This window comes from Nansenia antarctica (assembly GCF_963989245.1).
Source record: "Nansenia antarctica genome assembly, chromosome: 4".
Taxonomy (NCBI): domain Eukaryota; kingdom Metazoa; phylum Chordata; class Actinopteri; order Argentiniformes; family Microstomatidae; genus Nansenia; species Nansenia antarctica.
The window spans coordinates 5,672,931-5,687,930 of NC_137689.1; the positions used below are offsets into that span (position 1 = coordinate 5,672,931).

Consider the following 15,000-nt stretch of genomic DNA (forward strand, 5'->3'; position numbering starts at 1 on the left):
TTCTACGTACCGGTAGTTGAAAATCAATGACACACTCGCTAGTCAAGCCAAAACATTGCAATGCACTACTACTAGTGGGGATTACTCACCGAATCTATTGCATTGGAATGTTTTGGCTTGACTAGCGAGTGTGTCATTGATTTACAACTACGTTGTCATTTATTGAACATTTTCTGAATAAAAGTCAGAATTTTTGATTGGTTGGCAACTCGTTCCCGGTTTCACCAGCTGCTGTCACCATTATCTTTCATTTTGTCTGAGGCCTTCGTATTATCAATGATAGTCATAGGATGGGGTTGGGCCTGGGGTTGGGGTCAGGCCTGGGGCTGGGTTAGGGTTAGGGTTAGGGTTAGCTGGGGCTGAGGCTGGGGGCTTGGGGCTTGGGGCTGGGTTAGGGTTAGGTTTAGGGTTAGCTGGGGCTGAGGCTGGGGGCTTGGGGCTGGGTTAGGGTTAGGGTTAGCTGGGGCTGAGGCTGGGGGCTTGGGGCTGAGGCTGGGGGCTTGGGGCTGAGGCTGGCTTCTAGGCATGGGGCTGGGGCTGGGGTTGGGGCTGGGGCTGGGGAAGGACTGGGGTTGGGGCTGGGGCTGGAGCTAAACCGCGGCCGTGGCCAGGGGGGATAATGGCTCCCACATTGCCTGCTGCCCTCGACTGACACATCCTGTTAGGCTTGAAAGGAGCAAGCGCATTCACCGAAACGTAAATATTTTGTAGTTATCCCCCCCCCACACCCCCCCCCCCCCCACTCCCTGCACCCACGGTCCCCACAAGGCAGGCCCTGTCAGGCTGTTGGAAATCAAGGGCTCCCCTGCTGATCAAAGCCTCTTGTTTATACCTTGTGTCATTGATGGGTTTTGGCAGGAGCAGGGTATTGTGACAATCTCCCGAATGTTATCCGTGCGATGGGGGGACGCGCGGGGCCGCGAGGGTCTGTCCCTCCGCCCAAGGTGAACCAGGCGGGCCCCCCCCGTGGAGTGGACCATATGGAGGAGGAACATGAGAAAGCCTTTATACAAATAAAGTCGGTCTGTCTGTCTGTCGCTCTGTCTGTCAGGACCCTAGCCTTGTAGAAGGCTCAGAGATCTGTGAACACAGCTATTGGAGGGCCACGCTGAGAGTAATGGGGAAGGCAGAGGACTTTGAGAGTGCTTATCAGTCCTCACTTCTCTAAAGTGTCTCCAGCCTACTGTTAGAATAACATTACTACAGTCGCTTTACTGACGGAGGAGACTTGTCTTCCTGGAGGATTTGTCCTGAAGATAAAGTGAGTCACCTCACTCCTCAGCATTGTTGGATTATTACATCATTGTACCTCAAACTTAGAGAGAAAGAGAGAAAGAGAGAAAGAGAGAGGGGGAGAGGGAGAGAGGGAGGGAGGGAGGGAGGGGGGAGGGAGGGAGGGAGAGAGAGAGAGAGGGTAAGGGTGAGGAAGAAAGAGGGAGAGAGACTGAGAGAGAGAGAGAGTTGAAAACCTGAAAGAGAGAGAAATGTGCCCATTGTTCTTAGCCTGGTGCAGTCCTGTTAGCGAGCTGACATACTGAATACTCTGCGACTGCGCTACTAGGATCAAAAAATCCGATTTGATGGTTATATGGGAGTCTACGGGGGCGACTTTAATTGCTGTTCATTGCTTTGTTGCTCTTTTCTCGACCACTCCAAGAACAATGTTAACAATGACATACTGCTCTTCTGGCTATGCTGCTCCATTTGTTGACCATAGTAATTATAGTGTTTTGCTACTTGTATGCATTTGTTTGTATGTGTGTTACTATAAATGCTGTGTGATGCATAGCTGTGGCTGAGTCATATTTCAGGTTAGTTCAGAGCAGGGAATTTGGTCAAGGATGCTGGAGAAAACTCAGCGAAAAAAACGCTCTGGATCTGTACAACCTGAAAACTATTATTTTTATTTTATTTTATTGTAATCCTTTATTTAACCAGGGTAGTCATATTGAGACAGTAGCCTCTTTTTCAAATGAGCCCTGGCCAAGAAAAGCAGCACTTAATTAAAAAAGACACCACATACAGTATAAAAACATACAATATACAACATAAAATAACAACAAACAAGAAACAGTGAGAAACAGATACAGCCTATAAAAGAGAACCTAAGCACATTTGCATGTATGATTCAACGTCTCTGTAACACACAGTTTAACGTCAGAGAGGGGAATGAACATGCTAAGTTGAATGAACGTACGATCATGTCGGCTGAACCAGGAGTTCATCAGTGGGTGAGGAGAGAGAGGTGAGGTTAAACTGAAGAACTAATTGGCAGTTTAACCTACGAGTATTCACACCTGCCTGCAGAGCAAGAAAGGGTCTTGTAAACACTTTTTAATAGCGTCTTCTATTTCCCCCTAAAAAAAAGTCTTTTTTTGGTATTTCATGCTGTCTGTCATTTCAGGCATACAGTATAAGCTATCAAATTAAAAGTATAGATTGTCACAGTAGTAGTACCAGATAGGTGTACCCTTCATATCAGGTGTGGAAACGAGGGTTAAAGGACAACGGTTTCCTTCCTTCTTTGATATCAGTGCAGGACCCTTAAAGTTCGGGTCAGACCCTTGACTGGGGACAGCCGTTAAGTTGCTGTTGGGGAACGAGGGGGGGACATCAAAGTGTAATTTCACTGGCTGTAAAGCGACAGGGCGCCGCCCCAGCATCCTTATTGAACGGGATGGCGCGGGTCAGCTCACAGCATTCCAAATAAACACAATAAATTAGACACCCCGCTGCGGCCAACAGCGATTAACAACGGCGGAATATTCGACAAAAACCTAGACGACGACAAAAAATAATAAAAAATACTCCCTAAAGTTTTACAAATAAAATAGACTAAAAGTGTGTATAGTCTAGGCTTGATAGATCCCTGTTTTGACTGGACGCAGAGAGCAAGAGGACATTGGAGTAAGCTGTTTCTTCTCTGCTAAGCATTTATTTATTCAACTCTAATTGGTTTATTTTGTATTTATTTCTTTAAAATATGGATTGAATAATCGTAATAGGAAGCTTTGTGGTCTGAAGTCCAGCCAGGACTGTGATGTCACTTCCTGTCAGTTAAGCCAGGCTGTAAGGCTACGGCAGGCAGGCAGACACACTAACACAATAACACACTAACACACACCAACACACACACTCACACAGGGAATAGATCGACTGGACACTCGGTGGTGTGTTGAGACGAGAGCTGTGTGTCGTGACTAAACGCTAAACGACAAATAGAAGTGATATGAGAGTTGAGCATTCCCTTGCATTGCTCCTTGTAAGTGTGATACCACAAAGCATTAGCATTGGGAAAGCCTAGTTAGTATGTTAGTAGGCCCCTGCCAACACTGCCATTTGCTAAACTCGAGCTAATCGCAGATGGGAGCCTCAGTCTCATCTCACCATGCAGTTAAACGACCTTGCCTCTGGCACAGACGACACCACTACGAATAGCCCAGCAGTTAGGGTACTCCAGTACGGTGTCCATTGCAATCATCAAAACAGGTCAAGGTTGGGCCTTAGCTAGCTGGCACACACACACACACATACACACACTGTCCCTATTTCATATCCCCGGACCCCGGTCATAATGTTACTGCACTGTGGAAACAACAACAAAGAACCAAACCTTCCCAGAACGACTTCTCACTCAGTTGATAACTACAGTAGTTTGGGACCATCTGATACTGTAAGGTAAACGTCCACGGTACTTTGAAGTCTGAACACACTGACTTTACTGGCGGATGATTCATCTCAGCGGGCTGCTGTAAAGTGCACATGCTGCGCGCAAAAACAACTGCTATGGAAGCCTGTCCGTGAAGTCTCAGACCGTGATAAATCACCTCTCGCTCCAGTGTTCACTGTGAGAGCGGACATTTCTCCCAGAACCTGAGAGCATGGCAGGATCCCCACCATCCTGAGACAAGGGCTCTACTGAAGTCTCTTCCTCAATCGCTGGCAACTCTCTACTACTATTCACAATCTTTCTGTTTCACCTTTCTGTTTTTTAGAGTGCAAAATAACAGCATCCGCACACTCAAACACTGTACAAAATAAATAATAATAAAACGTTTATTGCGAGCTTTCGGTCATAGACCTTCTTCAGGCCTTTCTGTTTTTTTTACCTCAGAGAGATACAGTACATACAGTACATATACAATATTCACTTCTCTGTGTGCCTTCAGAAATATAGCATCTTGCATTATCTTACAGTTTTGCTAGGATAGTTAGGAAGTTATTAGTGCTGATATATGAAATAGGTAATGACAAAAACATGCACATACTGTATGCGTCATAACTACATCCAAAATAAAGACAAAAGCCAAACAATACTATCAACCCCCCCCCCCCCCAAGAAAACTACAGAGATAGACCCCCCCTCACTCACTTTGTCTATCAGTTCATGCTCTATTCCCTCCCCCTCCTGCCCAGAGAGGTCTAAATCTACCGGGTCATGTTGAAAACCATAACAAAGGAAAACATAGATTTTACAAGAGCAGAGGAATGCCATTATACAAGGCCTGAGCTGGTCACTGTCCTCTTAGCATAATCTTAATGTGGATCCCTAAAAACACAAAGGTAAAACCTGTCTAAGAATAGCATAGGCCTACACAACAGATGTAAAAAGAACAAAAAAAATAAGAAGAAGAAAAAAGGAAAAGCTTGTCAGTTTGAAACTGCCTGTGATCTGCATTTTGACATATAGGCCTAGTAGGCCTACAGACCCAGCAGTTGTCAGTTACTATATTTCAGAGTGGTGAAACCACTCGTGACTTTTCAATCTAATGTATTGAGAAATAATATTACGGATTTGTCCGATTTTATCACTCCACTCAAATCCACCGAAATAGAAGTTATTCCACACCAAAACCCCATAACATCACCGCAGATGCTAATTGTGTCCCGTCTTATAAAGCTATCCAGTTGCAGTAGGCGGTGATAGCCTGACCCTCTTAGATCAGAACCTCTTAGATCAGAACCTCTTTAGTCTCTGTGCTGCACAGTTCTGATCAGTAGAACTTCCTCCTGAGGGGCTTTACCTATAAGGTTAGATTACAAAACACAAACACCCACGGGGGTTTAGCGAGCGGAGCGGCCCTGGCGTCTTGAGGTGCGCTGCTGTTCCCCCTGTCCCCCTCTGGTCTGGCAGATTGAGCCTAATGTAAATTGCTGTGCCAAAATGTGAGCTAACTGGTAAAATGATCCTAGGTCCCTGTCACCTCCAGTCATGTCAGGAACCTGGTGAAGGGAGCCTTGGTCGTGCAGGCATCAGAGCACCTCCGTGCCTGGTTCCGATTACCCGCTGCTCATAGCAATCAGCATGAAAGAGATGGCTGTAAACTGTAAAGGGAGTCTGATGTTAGCTGTTGTGCTAGCGGCTAGGAGGCTAACGGTGGTAGAAACTAAAGAGAAAGAGCAGATGAGATGGGTGTTTTTGATGACTTGGTTACTTCAGTCTAGATTGGAAGGATCTCACAGGGCTGTTCATTCACACCTTTAACGTTTTCTTGCTCACTATGTATGAGTGGTTCTAACCTGTTGTATAGCCGCCACAACGACATGCCAAATGCTAAAATGCTAAGAATGTCACAACAAACGATCGAGGCAGCTATCTTCTCATTGAAAATGGTAAATAAATACTGTTGAAAGTGTTACACACACACACACACACACACACACACACACACACACACACACACACACACACACACACAAATGGAATGTTTGAAAAATATATAAAATAATTCAATGGAAGAGCAAAAGTTGCAAAAAATGTGCAGGACATTTTCTATGTTGGATTCCACTGGGTTTCAAATTAATTTCCTTTGGTCTTCTTGACACGCACGGATCACCTCTTGTAAAAAGAAGGGGCAGGAAACCCGAGTTAAAGGTCATCCTCTCCTGTCCTCGGGGACGTCCGTCAGTCCGTGACAGGAAAACTCCTGTTGTTTCTTGAAAAATACACAGAGATTGATGTTCCTGCTTTGGACGGTGGATCATGTGGATTTCCACCAGTGAAGTCCTCTGACTACTGCGGTATTTATCTTGTTCTAGAGAAGTGACAATGTCCTTCGTTTATGTAACGACCGGTTTGATCAGATAAGACCCTCGGTTTTCTTATGAACAACAGAACAATTCTGATAGTCCACTATAGAAGAATGTATATCTCCATTTTGGTAAACAAGTAGACCCCAGTTTGGAGATGCATTGTCAGAAAAACAGGCTCTTCCCTACTGGTAATGCATCGACCTGCAAACAGTTGTGGTCAGTGCTAAGGACCAGAGGAGAGGACCACAGGACCACAGGGATAATAGAGGACCAGAGGACCAGAGGACCACATCATAATATCACTGTTGGTTTCATATTGTCACTATAGTGTGACGTATAGATGAAAAACCCATACCCATTGGTTCTGTGTGCTGTTTTGGGAGCAACAGTATCCATCAAAGCTGTTACAGTGATGGACCAGAGAAACCTGTATAGGAAATTCTGTCAATTATGTTCCGGTTGATTTGATTCGGGTCACTTTCCCTTATTTCTGAGTTGGTTGCATTTGCGTGGACAAAGCATTTCTTTATCCCTTCTCCTCCAGTCTCTAAACATGTACACGCACAGCACTGCGCATGGAGAGTTTTATGTAAACACTTAACACATGGAACAACATTTATAATTTGTGCCCAGCATGTTAACCTCCACAAAATTGCTCACTGATTCACCTCAATCATCTGCAACTCCAACTCCGTAACCAAATGTTGCGTTGGTGACACATTGTGTATTTGTATGAGGCATTTTGTTTCACAAAGTTACACAAACCAAGACCCTTCACCTCTGGACACTCACTCTGTGGTTGAGAGGGGCTGGTCTTTGAATGTATGAAAATAAGTGTGTGTGTGTGGGGGGGGGGGGGGGGGGGGGGGAAGGGGGGCTAGTGCTGATGTACATCTGAAGCACATTAATGATGGAGGTCTCCTGTAGAGTAGAGGCTTTCCTGCCTTCTCTCTATCAGAGGATTTCACTCATACCTGTGGCTATGAGGGCCCGCTGCAAGGCTGACTGGCACAATAAAAACATACGCTGTCAGCCCAGTCATGCTCAGAGAGAGGAACAGCGCGTTTTAATGAGGCCTTTGTTTTGAACGGTCATTGTTTAACAAAGTGGTCTTTTTACGGTCGGGGTGAAAATGTTTCATCTTTTGTATGACACGATTTGTATGACACGATTAGGTACTACAGTATCTTATGTCATTTGATTTTTTTTTTTTTTACTTAATTTTCGTGGCCCACTTACACCTATTGCTTTAATTAGTGACAGTAAGCCGCAATATTTAGAATTATTTCTGGAGGTTTGAATTAGGATTAACAGCGGAAAATGTGGTTCTGAACATCGACTGGGTGTGCGACGTTATGCCCGGGTCACTGACAAGTTCCGCCAAACCCAAGGAGACAGAAACTCAGCTGAAACCTCCCCGACGCAGCACTCATGGTATTATCTTCAAAGGCCTCCGCGGCGTCTAGAGAGGAATATTGTAAAGTCTTTGTGACTCCAGGAATTCCAGCATACCTGCTAAAGCCTGATTTAAGTATATAACTCAAGAAGTCCGCATTGAATTGTGTACCACGCCTGACTGAACTGTGCTCGAAACTAACAAGGCCTCTCCAAACGTTGCTAATTATTGAAGAATAAACTAAAAATCCTTTGAAATGCTGCTTCACATATATCGTTTTGTAGCTATAGGAGCGATTAGTAGGCCTTATTTACCCTGACAAAAAGACGTTCCATTTTGCTGATATGAAAGTGCGACACCACCGTGTTTTGGTTGGAGCAATATGTTACTAATTTAACCTGCCCAATGCTGTCCTAACGCACGCCCGACCCTAGTTGTTCGAGTTTTAGCCCGTATAGTTCACTTTTAATTTTATTATTAAGGGAAAGCAGCACTCTAGAAATGCCTCCCCTATTTAAAGCTTATTGGCCTATATACTGACCTGGGCCTGTTTTACGCGCAGTTTGCGCTTCTGCGGGGCAAGTCTAATGTCTGTAGAATAAATTGAGAACTACTGATAATCTAACACGAATTAGCATTATAATTGTTGAATATGTATGTTAGAATATGTATGTTAGAATAACGCATCAGTTCAAATATGTTTAAGTATTATTCAAGGCTAAACACCCGTGCGTAAAACCTTTGTTGTTCGTGCGTAAATGTTACATTGCAGAACGGACATAGGCCTAGCCATATATCCATAGTTCTATAAGGTTTTGTTTAATTTAAACTCAGTTTTAAATAATGTTTTCCACGTCAAAATAATACAAATGTTTTATGCAAATTAAGCTACTCTGTATACATATATGCGAAAGTAAAATGTCTCGATACAATGTGCATACAATGTGAATGATATGGTTGTTGTTGATATTATTGTTATTGTTATTATTTTTACTGTTATTATTTATTGGGGCCATATCTGTACCCGTGTATTCACGGCAGTGATCAACCTCCAATTCGTTACTCAAGTGTCTGCATGGTAACGGTGCTCGTGCGGTTTTTTGAGAAGGTCTTTGATTAAACCGAAGAGATTCGATGACGTCATCTGCACTGCACACCATCATTACATCTGACGTCACCCGTTTCAACCAATGATCTCGCTCAGAAAGGACTGATGACTTTATATGCGTTCATTAAAGTTGATAGGAATCCTATTCTGGCCCCCCTTAACTCACTTGACTTATGGTTCTTGATTTCGATTAAATTGTAGCAATGTTTAATAATGATGTTTATTTATATGTTTATTAATATCATAATGATAAGCATGATTAGACGTCAACGTAATGTTCATCTCTATCACCATGGTTACGCGGTAGTAACATGGCGCGTGGGTCCAGAAGACTTCCTTCTCCCTGACAACAGTGATTCAGTGCTTTCTCTATTTTATATATATATATATATATATATATATATATATATATATATATATATATATATATATATTTCTCTATTTTGACATCTCAACCCCGACATATCCTCTTCAGTTGTGTCTGCTATTTCCATCTTCATGAAAGTGAACTCCATAACCTTATTCATTAGATTAGATTACAATGGGCCTACTCAAAATAATAACAACAATAATAATCATAATCATAATAATGTTCATAATAATAACAATAATAACAACAACAATGATAATAATAATTATGATTATTATTTTAAATGAACGTTAAAAATAATAATAATAAAAAATATTAATCAACAGTTGGTTTGGTGAATTCATATTGTCATCTTCTCTTGCGTTACATTGTCCGCGTGACTTAGTCCGTCTCCTTCTTTAAAAATAGTAATGCACATTGGTCATGTCTATCATTTCGGCCTGTTACTTGCTGATAGCTCTATTGCTTTGTGTAAAGTTATTATAACGATCGTCTATCAAGTGCCTGGCAAATCTTGCTCAGAAAAATGCTGTGATGTGATATTTAGATGTAACAGGATGAAATTTAATTTTCAAAATGTCTGTTGCACATGGCTGGCAAATGGGGAATTGGAACTGCATGGGACTGAGTTGATGCTTTAGTAACATGACAGCATAACATATGGGTTATTTATAGAAGACGCATGACTTTTTAAGTTCAAATGATGATTGATATTAGCATCATTTTCTGAGTCAAGGAGTTATTTCGGTTGAAGACCAATTATTTCCATCACCTTTAGCGCTGCTTGTTCTGTAATCACCAAACTGAGGTGGCGAAAAAAGACGAATTCAGATATTTATCTTTATCGCAAGGCAGCCCCTATACAGGCCTAAGCAGAAATGTACCATATAATTTTTTTTTTTTAAAAAGTTGCCTAAACATTAGGCCTAAAAACAAAGTTGTAGACTACTTGAAACATGAGACCACATTATTCCTGTGATATTTGTTTATAGAAGATATTTTATTGGAGGAATTATAACCCACCACACTATCGAACTGAACCCCTTTCTTTATAGGCTTGAATACAACTTGAGCATATTTGTATCGTTCTTAAGTTTTCTCAACCAACGTGATCACATATGGATCTTAGGACTTGTTGCCACTTTTCAGGGAGATTTTGCAAGACGCCTAAAATGTGCAAATCTCTTTTACCACTATCCGTATTTCATGCTTCCCTCCCGTTCATCCCCAGCAGCCTCAGTATGTTCATGGGTTTGCATCTCACCCACAAGTTGCTCGCACATGGTGAGGGAAAGCGTTGGATTTTGCGGTATTTGTGTTAAATTTATAGCCTGGGCGGATTTTCCCCAGGATGTGCCCTTTCATAGACCCCTGCAGAAGATCTTCGACATCAAGGTGATTTTAACGGTGAATTAAGAGTTCGGCCTGTTTGTTGATAATGGGAGTTCTGTTTGACGCAGATCCATTTGCAACTCAACTGTGGTATATCAACTTGCACACCAAGGTCGTATTTCATTATAAATGATGAGAAATGTAATGTTGCTTACGTAACCTTTCAATTAACGATTGGCCTATTCTGTATCCAGTTCTTAAAGTTCTTAAGGTGTGCGTGTGTGCGTGTGTGCGTGTGTGTGTGTGTGTGTGTGTGTGTGTGTGTGTGTGTGTGTGTGTGTGTGCGTGTGTGTGTGTGTGTGTGTGTGTGTGTGTGTGCGTGCGCGCGTGCGTGTGTGTGTGTGTGTGTGTGCGCGCGTGTGTGTTATTAATGCATTTTTAAATGTATAGCTACTCACTTTTCTCAAACTATTGGGGCATACTCGTATTTGAGCACATAGGCTCTGCGTGTGCAATTGGATCGTCGTCAGTCATAAAAAACATCAGTCACATTAACATTTAAGTCAATTTGGATCTCTGTAATTATTCATGCTATCTGAAAACGTGTTAATTCAATTGTCCGATTCAGTTCCAATATTAAGGATTGTAATGCAGATTATCGCATTAAATATAGCCTAACCTAATTCAATCGTCAAAGGGAAAATGTGATCATAGAGGTTATGGCTCTTCATAATTGTGTTATGGAGATAGTTGTCTCCGTAATATTGGTAGTAAGTTGTGAAGTAAGTCCGGCACAGATTCAGTTTGTAAGTAAGTACCCATACAGTGGCAAAGGTTTCAGCGCGATTAGTTATCTTATCCCAACAGCCGGAATTCTATCAGAATTTAAAATAACCTTCATTTAATGTTTTCTTTCATCCCCGGTTCTTCTCATAAGAAGAAGGAGGACATAAACTTCCAGAAAACATACGATGCATATTGAGACATCTTGTGAGTTTAGAATGATAAGGTTCTATCTCCGTTTAGAATGATAAGGTTCTATCTCCGTTTAGGGCAGTTCAGAGATATTGAGCGTCAAAGTTTTTACATTCCATTATGTTTTGTGAGATGGAACCTTTATATTTTATAAATTACTAACTCAAAAATGTCAACATTTTAAAAAATAACACCACACAGGCATTAATAAACACCTAATGGATCAGATTATGTAAAAAAAACTCAATGTTGACAAAAATGGAGATAGAACCTTATAATTCTAAAGTCACGACATGTATGCTAAGTTAGTTTGAGAAGACAAGACAAAAGTCCAGACGAACAGATAAGAGTTCAACTACAGAGTAGAAGAAAAAAAAACAGTAAGGCATCATTTCAAAAAAGTAATTCTTTCTGAGTCTCAATCTCCAACCATGGGAAATATAATAATGCAGTTTGATACACAGTGGTTTAGTTTTACTCACCATAACAGGGGATGAGCGCTCCGTTGTGGCCACTTTCTTGGTGCAGTTTGTTCCCTTCGGGGGGTGTTTTGCAAGAAGACCTCTGCATGAAGAGGTGGTGGTATTTGTTAAAGGTGCCTTCCCCAGTGGTGGCAGTGGCACCGTCCAATGACTGGCACTCCTGTTGGAACGGGCTCCGGGACCTTTCTCCTCCGTAAGCCTGACCTTTGTTGGGCTGGAAAGTGGTGCCGTATTTCGTGTCACCCGCTTGGAATGTCCTAAAAGGGTTCGTCGGGTGGTCCCTACCTTGCGGTGCGGCAGAGGGGCTATAATATGAATCCATGGATGTCATATCGCAGTATGAGACGCACGTCTCGGCGTTCATTCCTAAAAAAAGTTACAAAAAGACGCGGGTCCAAACTTTTTTCTTTCTTTCCTTTTTGGAAAAGGGGAAGCAAACAGATACCCCTCACTCTCTCTCTCTCTCGCTCTCTCTCTCTCTCTCTCTCTCTCTCTCTCTCTCTCTCTCTCTCTCTCTCTCTCAGATGAACACACACACATACACACACTGTCACGCACACACTCACACACATTCACACACGCTCACACACACACAGAGACGCGCGGCTGCAGCTGGGTTTGGTTATGAAACGATTCAGATGGTTTCCAGGAACCACTCTCTCGCTGACCAAAAAGCTAAAAAACTCCCTTTAAGATTTAGTGGAGTAACAGAAATGCGTCTTTTCCTCAGAAGATGCAACCCAGATATCCCAGATATACACTACTGCGGACCTTAAGTCAGGACGGTCTCTCCTCAGTGGTTCTGTTGATGAAGTGAATCAGGGGTGAGGTCAGACCATCATTGCTCAGAAGAAAAAATGTTTTGTTGAAAATATGTGGGGGGAACTTAACACATGACATTAATGTAATTAGGATATGAATATATAACTGATTGTAAGTGAAGGGCAGGGAGGAGAGAGAGAGAGAGATTTATGGTTGACTCGTGACGGTTAGTCAGGGAGACTTCGGATAGAGATATAGAGATATAGATACAACATTTATTTCATGTCGTATTGTGTGATTGTTCCATTTTGTAAAAATAGACGCATCTTATATTTATTATTATTATTATTATTATTATTTATGTTTCTGTCTATTGTCTATTGTTTATTGTCTTGTTCTGCAGCTTTAGTGAAAGTGTTTAACTTTGCATTTGGGAGCTATGTGTTAACTCACATCACATCGATGGCACTCCAACGGTATTTGAAGAAGAAGTTAGGATAAAAAAAATAGATTACATTTATTAAGGATTACAGGCTACTCTATACGACTTAAGATGTAAACAATATTTTTAAGAATATAATAATTTCCCCATGTCTTTATTTAATGACTTTTTGAAGTTGATTCGTGATAAATGATTATGTTGCACTTACGTGTGTCGTTCCTTCCCCTCTTTACATGTTCACAAGATAACCCTCACCACATTCAACCTTTAATGCATTATATTATATTTCATATAATGTGTGTAACTCAACAGCGTCTGAAATTAGTCACACAGCATATGTAAGACAGTATGAACAAACCACAGTTTCATTCAACGAAATCCACAATCTAGTCGTATTTGATAGGCTCAACATTTCTTTAGATGATTTAAGTGAACAACTCCGAGATATCTTGTTTACTTTCGGATACATAATGATTGCAAACTAAGCAGAAAGCAAATGGCAAACAGAAATGGCAATATTGGCGATTGTGCATGTATGAGGACAGCAATAATTGTATAATATAACGATATTATAAATAATTACGTGTTCATGGACTATTGTGCCGCTCAGCAAATCAATAATATGTCTTTGATCCGTTAACAACTCATATTGCTATATATGTTATTTGATACGGTCTTCAACAAAAGCTTTTTCCCGGGTGAGATGTTTACAATGCAGCCTATATTCTGCAACAACATAGGGAGGAAGGGGTTGGTCGTCACACGGGTTGTAACAAATAACAGTAAAAAATGTGACGACCAACCCCGTCCTCCCCTACTATCTGAGTTAGTCTTTGGCCTGTTTATGAGCATACGGGACTAGACTCCAATGATTGGCATGTGCCGTTAAACGAAGGGGAGATGGGTTAACATCACTCACAACAGTATAATGGGATGAAAACAAACAAATAAATAAGCACAATAATCACTCCAATGTCAGCTTACAGCTACCATGCCAACAGCCCGCGATAAATAAGAGCTTTCTGAAATCCTGTCATAAATGTGTCAGTATCATTGCCATCAGGGCAGTTAAAGTTTGTTCATCATTCTCTTGTACATGGACTTGTAGCCTATTTCTTCTTCCAAAACGAGAAAAAAGGGGGAAAAGTAATGTAGAACATTTCTGTCAACATAATTCACTGAACATAATATCACAATATAATATATTGTTATGGTTTAATCTTTCTCCCGTTTAAACGACCATCTCCATTCTCTTAGTTTTTCCTTTATTTACAATTTGCTGGACCATGACTTGACAAGCACGGTATTTTGAATGTTTGTAGGGCTTAAGGTAACACAAATATAACCCAACACTATGAATTTCGATATTGGCCTTTACGATAGACCTGTATACTCCAAATCATAAGTGGCGTTGTTAAATAAACCATGAGTGTAAGATGTTTTGTCTGACATGCGTTAGTGTGTCGTGATTGCCTTATATTCGATGCATTTGGGATTCAAACGGTATATTTACTTTAATTATAGGCTTATTCACTTTTGTCCTTTTAGCTTATTTAAGTTATTTTCGCATCATTTCCCCTTTAGATGATTTTTTACCTGGCCGACTGGCACCACCGCCTCTACCGGGAGGCAGCATGTCCCGTCCCGGTCACGACGTTTCACCGTCCCGCCACCCATGGTCACTCCCTCTGCCGTTTGAAGACCTCCTGCTGGCTACACCTTAACTGTCCCTCCTGAAACCTCTGTCGAGTTTCTCTACTGTAAATACAATTTAAAAAAAATACATAGGCCTAAATACATTTTTAAAATCTTTCTTCTTACAGGATTTTGACTGCCAACGGCCCCTGGACCGAGCATACATACATGGAGGCTATATTACTTTTTTCTTGCGATGACTGATGGATAGATGATTCACTTAGACACGTTGTATTTGTTGCAAGTCGCTTTGGATAAAGGCGTCTGCTAAGTGACAAAAATGTAGCCTATAATGTAAAATGTAATACCTAAAACTACTGTTATAATCTCCCGATAGTCTATACCTCCAATAAAACAACAAAACCGAAGGCAAATGTTAGGGACGTTATGGACGTCATAAAACAG

At 41.5% G+C, this 15,000-nt stretch overlaps 1 protein-coding gene across 1 annotated transcript in view; it reads right to left on the reverse strand.

The window, feature by feature from the left end:
- Nucleotides 1-12,060, reverse strand: part of alx4a (ALX homeobox 4a) — a gene marked incomplete at both ends in the record, with an annotated part of 26,302 nt that extends 14,242 nt beyond the window's left edge. Inside the window, one exon of the mRNA XM_080529841.1 lies at nucleotides 11,697-12,060. Coding sequence (XP_080385967.1) covers nucleotides 11,697-12,060 — 364 coding nt within the window. The remainder of the gene's footprint in view (nucleotides 1-11,696) is intronic.
- Between the last annotated feature and the right edge of the window lie 2,940 nt (nucleotides 12,061-15,000).